We start from the raw sequence: 6,811 nt of genomic DNA, 5'->3' as shown, positions 1-6,811 counted from the left end.
CCTAACTTAGATCTGAGCTTGATTCGTGGGAATCCAATCCTACGTGGCACTCCCTACCTTATCTTCAACCCCTTTCTCTCTCACTCACTCACTCTCTCTCTCCAAACCCTACTCTGGTCCCTTCTTCCTCAACACTCGCTCCCTCACCATCCACTCTGCTCTTCACGCCGATGAAGCCATCCTCTTCTCCCTCCCCACCACCTCTGACTCCATCAAGGACACCCTTCTCACTCTCATGCTTTCCAACCACTCTTCCTTCATCCTCACCTTCTCCACCTCCCCTTCCTCTTCTGCACTCCAACGACTCTTTTCTCCACAAATCTGCAACAAAAACCCACTCTTATGTCTACACTTAGTGCCAAGCCATCCATGCGCGCTCTATCTTTCCCTCCCACAATATTTCTGTATGAACGATTTGTTACTCTGTCATCCTCAGCATCCCTTCTGAGCTCTCCGCAGTTATGGTTGCAAACTGCGTGATGACAACGCCGCTGCCTTCGCCTCATTAAACTTGAACTAGGAAATGTTTGATCTTTTGGTGTTGTCGCCGAGTTTTTCTTACGGCGGAATAGAGAATCCAAAGATGGTTATCACAGGGTTTTGGAGGTGAACCAGTGAGGAGCAAGATTCGAGCTTTACCTCTCACGAAATTAGGGTATTCAGGGTTTTGCTGGAGTCATTGTTGGCGTTGTTGATCCCAATCGGAGATCTTGGGGCCTAGGGAGAAGGCGGCGGTGGCGTTGGGACTGAAAGGGGTGTTGTTGTCGTCGGGGTCAGAGTCTGAGTGGATCTTAGCGAGAATGCGGTTGGTCTCCTCGATGAGGCTTTGGTTGACGACATCAGCATCGGAGGAGGAGAGGTTGACGCCGATGGTGCTGGAATGAATGAGAGAACTCATGCTTTATCTGTGAACTAATATTATATATTGATACCCTTTATTGCAAATATTCTGTTTTTGGTTTTTGGATTTGGATTCTCTCATTTATGAGTTCTCTTATGAGAATGGTTGTGTGAAATACTGAATATGGTTCTTATTTTTGTTTCAATCACAGATTGCTTTGGTAGAACTAGTTGATTTTTCGAGAATCAGAACTTCCATTTTCGAATAAAAGCAAGTCTCTTTGAGTTCTTTGCCTTGAGTTTTTTACTCTGAAGGATTATAAGAACTAGAAAAGTATAGGAATTGATCTAACGAAAAGGTAGATAGAATTCAAGAGCTTTAGCCATGTCTATGGCATTACAATGGGTTGTTACTTTCACCATCTTAGAGGTCTTGAAAGCCCATGGAACTTTCTTTACTCTGTCCGAGAGGTAAGGCTCTTAGATTCTTCCAAGTTTATGGCCTGGGACTTTGGGTCAATTCGAGCAAAGAGGGGTTGAAGAGTATGAGTAAGAGAGAGAGGGGTTGAAGATAAGGTAGGGAGTGCCATGTAGGATTGGATTCTCACGAACCAAGTTTAGATCCAAGTCAGGACACTTTTGTCACACAGAAAACATCTATCATGGATATAACTTTAGTTTCAGATTATCATAAATACAAATATCAGCATTTTCATTTGTCATGGATACAAATGGTCATTTATTTTTATTTTTTTTAAACTCCTACATGATACAATTGATAGCATTTGCAACACCCATGGTCAATGTTGTTGAATTTTTTTCCCAAGGAAAGAAGAATTTTACTGCCTCTTGGTACAAATAATAATTTCCTTATATGAGCCACAGCAATCATTTCGCAAACTTTATTTTGTCTACACGGTTAAGCAACCGGTGTGGAATTTGAAACGGGGTTCTGATGTGCCTGTGTGACAGTAACTTGTTAGCTAGAAACGGTAGGCACACGGGTATAACGGCAGTCACTACGCGAAGTTACGCGGCAGAAACTAAGGCCACAGTGGCATTATGATAATAAATAATTCACCATGGTACGCAACACGTGAAAAGCTGTCAAAAAGTTCCATTTATGAAAATTTCGAGATACTACAAAATGCTGGCGTCTTTTGGACTTTGGAGCCCTCCAATCAAACAAAAACCGGCTTCAATTTTCAATTTCTTTTTCAAATCTTAATTATACAGGCAGTTCTTTCTCACTTCACTGGCTCACACTCTCTCCCTCACACTAAATTCTTCTCTTTTCGATTTTCTCGAAGTTCATCATCTACTTCCAGCTCCAGGTAACCAACACCTTCGTTTCTACCGTATTTCAGATTATTTTTATTTCAATTCTCGTCCTCTTTGCTTTGACTTTTGATCTTCCGACGAAAGAGGCTTTTACATACTCTCGTATTTCAATCAGATCGAGTTTTGTTTACCTTGAAGCTGAACTCATGCGTGCTTTGATTTCTTTATCTCGTCTCGACCTCTGTTAGTTCTGTTTGGAAGCTCATCTCATGTTGATTTATTGATTATTTATCTAAATTATCTTTTTCTGCTATTAATTTTCCATGATGACGATTTGTGAAGGATTAACAGTTGGTTTCAGTAAATTTGCTGAGATATGTTTCAATAAAAAGAAAACTAGTGCATGAATTCAATTTCAGTGGATTTAGTAATTTCATTGTCACCGGTAGCTTGTAGGCTATATATATGCTCTTCGATTTTTGTGTTGTTTCTTGTTAATATTAGTTTCCTCCTCTATCTGTAGGTTTCGCCGCGATTTTGCTTTTAGAGCATAACCAAAAACTGAGAGAAAATAGTGGAAGAGAAAGGAAAAGAATACCCGAGGTACGCCATCGGATTTTATTGGCGAGTAATGTTAACTTCTAAGTTACTGATTAAGATAACCACTCTACTAGAAATTCAAATTCGAACTCTTTGAGTAGTAAATGCGGTGCGTGTCTCATACATTGTTCTCGATGGCATAATGTTCTCTGATATTTTCCCCTCTTTCATGTAATTATCGATTAGAAGGACAAATACCTAAGAAATTGATGGCTGCTTATCATGTTTCGAGTCACAAGGAAATTCTCATCAATGTTGACGTAGCGCTTGATTGTAATTATTAGCTGCTAGTCCGAAGTTGGCTAGTGTTATAGGAAGCTATTGCATGCTAAATTGTATACAAAATATATAAATATTTAAAGCTTTGCAGTGCTCAAATGTAAAACAGCAGCACTAAATATTCAAGCTCCTAACATGCTGGGTTAAAAACTTACATGGAGAACAGATTGTCTTGACGAGCTGCTAAGAAAAGTTGAAGCTCTGCGGAGAAGATGGTGAAACATCGGTTGAGAGATTCTATGAAATCTTTATTTAAAAGCTACATCGACCCTGAAAAGGAAGCGCAGCTGAAAGGAGCTAAAGGAGGTAAAGTCTTTAGCAAGATTAGCCATGACATGTGCAACAAAACAACATGGAATATACTGATGACCAATTTATTATTTGTATATCACCTTATGATGATAAATTGATAATATGACTAATGATTTGGTGTTTTCCTTCTTTTTGTACAGAAATTCAAGAGAAGGTGAAAAGAATATTGAAACTTGTTAAAGATGAACATCTTGAAGAGGATGATGCTCCATTAGAACTTTCTAAGAAGGAATCACTTGTTAAATTGATAGAGGATTTCCACAGTCAATACCAATCACTCTATGCAAAGTATGATAATCTAACAGATGAGTTGAGGAAAAAGATCATTGGCAAGAAAGGAAAGGAGAGTTTTTCTTCCAGCTCAGACTCGGATTCTGATTATTCTTCAATGGACAAAGACAGCAAAAATGGACAACTGGAAAATGAATTTCAAAAGACAATTAATGGCATGAAGCAAGAACTTCGAACAGCACAGATGGAAGTTGCGGAATTAAATCAGAAGTTGACAGTGACAAGTGAAGAGAAACAGGATCTAATGAAGAAACTTGAAAGTACTGAGAATGAGTCGTCTTCTAAAATAGCAGATTTGTCATCTCAAATAAACAATCTGCTGGCCGAAATGGGTAAACTACATGCTCAGAAAACTGAAACGGAGGAAGAGATGAACAAAGCTACAGCACAAATGATGGTGCTCACTACCCAAGTTAACAACCTGCAAAGAGACTTACTATTGTTGCAGAAAGAGAAAGAAGAACGAGAAAATGCATATGAGAAGTTAAATGAAGAGTATGTGCAAGTAGATAATTGGTATAAGGAATGCAAGGCGAAACTAGAAGCGGCAGAGAAGAAGATCCAAGTAATGACAGAAGAATTTCATGAAGGCATTGGCTCAAAGGACCAGATGATAGCAGATTTGGAACAAACAACAGAAGACTTGAAAAGAGACCTTGAAGAGAAAGGAGATGAAATTAATACTTTACATGAGAATATTAGCATCCTTGAGGTTAAGCTTCGTATGTCAAACCAAAAGCTCCGGGTTGCTGATCAATTGCTAAGTGAGAAAGAGGAGGGCTTCAGGAAAGCAGAAGAGAAGTTCCATAACGATCAGAGATCACTTGAAGAGAGGATTGCCAAATTGTCAGCAACTATTGCTATTCAGGAGGATGCTTATCAGGAAATTGTGTTTGGCATTAAAGAAAGTGTGAACAGTGTGATGACTGGAACCAAAAATATTATGTGGAAATTTGAGGATGAGTGTAAAAATTATGAGAACTATATCTCAAACATGTCACATGAGCTTCACATTGCAAGGAACTTTGTCAGGGAGATGAACAAGGAAAAAGTGCAACTGAAGGAGAAAATAAACCATTTGGAGGAGCAACTACAGGATAAAAAGAAGCAGGAGTTGGATTTGAGGCAGATGGTGAAGAAGTTAGATGAAAAGGCAAGAGAGGAGGAACTAGCGAAGAAGAATCTAAGGACAAATGTTTTTCAACTTGAGAATACTATTGGAGAGCTACAAAAATTGGTGAAAGAGAAAGACCAAGGTATATTGAAGTTGGCTGAGGAGAAGAGGGAGGCCATTAGGCAGCTGTGTCTGGGAATCGATTATCATCGCAGTCGTTATAACACTCTCATGGACGTTGTATCAAGGACTCGCAGAGGCTAGAGAGCAATATAATAAATCCAGGTTATTCTTTTACAAACCAATGCCGGATTTATGTTATATACCAATATTTGAACTTTAATCAGTTCGTTATTCCCCCAAATATTTGTGATCCGTTTGCAGAATGAGTCACCGTGTAGAAAGTTAGTGTTCTTGTTTTCTCCCTCTTTTATTGCCTCCGCAGTCCGTACTATTCAAAAGCATGGTGGCCAATTTTCTATATATCGAAATCCCGTTAAACCATTGCCCTGATTTTTTTTAATAAAAAATTCTATTTGTAAATTAAAATTAAGCACTAACCATATTTTTTTAAACATATTAAATTTAATTTATTTTTAATATATATTTTATATTTTAATCTGTATTCTATATTAGTAATTAATTTTAGTATATACTTATTATGATTTTTTAAATTTATTTTTTGATAAAGTATGATTTTTTAAAAATATTTTTAATATTTAATTTCATTTGATTTTGTCTCTAACTTTTTTATAATTTGTCTTCAGTATTTTTTATTTGTGTCAGTTATTTTTGGGTGTTTTTAATTTTGTTCCAAATATTTTAAATAAAATTAATATCCAGGGATAATTTTGTTAAGAACAAAATCGAATGAAATTAAACGACAAGAATATTTTTAAAAAAAATTATAAACATTAAAAATAAAAAAATATTTTTTAGCCTTTATATTAAAAAAAATTCATGAAATCAATTAATAAAATCCCAGTAGGCGAGTGTCTCTTATTTATCAAGATTTTTTTGAATAAAGTAATTTGTTCTCGTAGACTTCTTTAGTCTTTATTGTTGAGAGCAATTTTTATTAACGAGTTAATACTTAAAATGTCTTGAAATTTGATTTTTGATTCAATTTAAGGTTGGATTGATTTTTAAAAAAAGTATTTATTTTTTTAATTTAAAAAAATTATTAGACAAATTATTTCATATTTACATAATTTTTTAAAGAGTTTTTAAGTATTAAAAATATCTTTTGTTTTTATTTTTTTAAAAGTAAGGTGGTGTTAGTTTTTAGAAAAAGTAAATACATTTTTTTAATAAAAATATTTTTTCTAAAAGACGTATTTAAATAGATTTTAAATTAAATAAAAATACTTAATTTAAAAAAAAAAACACTTTTTTCACTCGAAAAGGTTAATCCAAACCAACATTTAGTCTTCTAGTTTTTAATTCATCCAAATTGTACCTGAAAATTTAGTTGAAAAGGAACCAACTTAATTGGAATAATTTTTATGCTATGACAACTTGCCTAATAATTTGCTCGCATCAGCTGACGATTTAAAGTTAAGATTAATTTGACCAATTTAAAGATTGGTTTAAAACTAAGACTAATTTAATCATTTGAAAAGCTAGTAAACAATTTGATTGTGATTACGTACTTATAGCCTCGTTTAAGAGAATGCTTTTCAATTTTCATTGTTAGTTGAAAAAATAAGGACAATTTAAAAAGGGAGCTTGTTACTTCTGAAACAATTAACATAACACAAGCTACCCTTTTTTTTTTTCGAAAATGTTTTTTTTTTCCTTTAAAATTTTGAGTCATTTGTATAGAATTATTTAGGCTAATTAAACGAAAATAAGACAATTGCATTATGGCTCCTCCACCACAAAGTTAGTATTTACTCGAAAATGAAATTGTACAGTTCAGATGTTCATGACTCCATGCAATTCATCACAGATGAACGATAATAAATTAATAATTCAACTATTCAAGACAATGCAACGAAGAGTTAAGAAATGGATGATGAGTTGTTGATTGATGCACAGCTGATTTACCGCGATTGAATCTTGAGTTTATTTATTTTTAAAGTAAGGTACTAA

At 35.0% G+C, this 6,811-nt stretch overlaps 1 protein-coding gene across 2 annotated transcripts; it reads left to right on the top strand.

Annotated features, from left to right (window-relative positions):
• Positions 1-1,919: 1,919 nt before the first annotated feature.
• Positions 1,920-5,081, top strand: LOC112801430 (uncharacterized). 2 transcript variants are annotated; one of them, XM_025844146.3, is made up of 4 exons: positions 1,939-2,174; positions 2,645-2,724; positions 3,167-3,306; positions 3,453-5,081. In XM_025844146.3, the coding sequence occupies exons 3-4, from the start codon at positions 3,213-3,215 to the stop codon at positions 4,979-4,981; spliced, it is 1,623 nt and encodes a 540-aa protein (XP_025699931.1). In that variant the 5' UTR covers positions 1,939-2,174; positions 2,645-2,724; positions 3,167-3,212; the 3' UTR covers positions 4,982-5,081. The 2 variants fall into 2 exon arrangements, with proteins under 2 accessions (XP_025699932.1, XP_025699931.1); XM_025844147.3 differs by lacking the exon at positions 2,645-2,724 and having other exon boundaries at positions 1,920-2,174.
• Positions 5,082-6,811: the final 1,730 nt, after the last annotated feature.

This window comes from Arachis hypogaea, chromosome 5, assembly GCF_003086295.3.
Source record: "Arachis hypogaea cultivar Tifrunner chromosome 5, arahy.Tifrunner.gnm2.J5K5, whole genome shotgun sequence".
NCBI classification, from domain to species: domain Eukaryota; kingdom Viridiplantae; phylum Streptophyta; class Magnoliopsida; order Fabales; family Fabaceae; genus Arachis; species Arachis hypogaea.
This window is presented reverse-complemented; position numbering and strand designations above follow the sequence as displayed.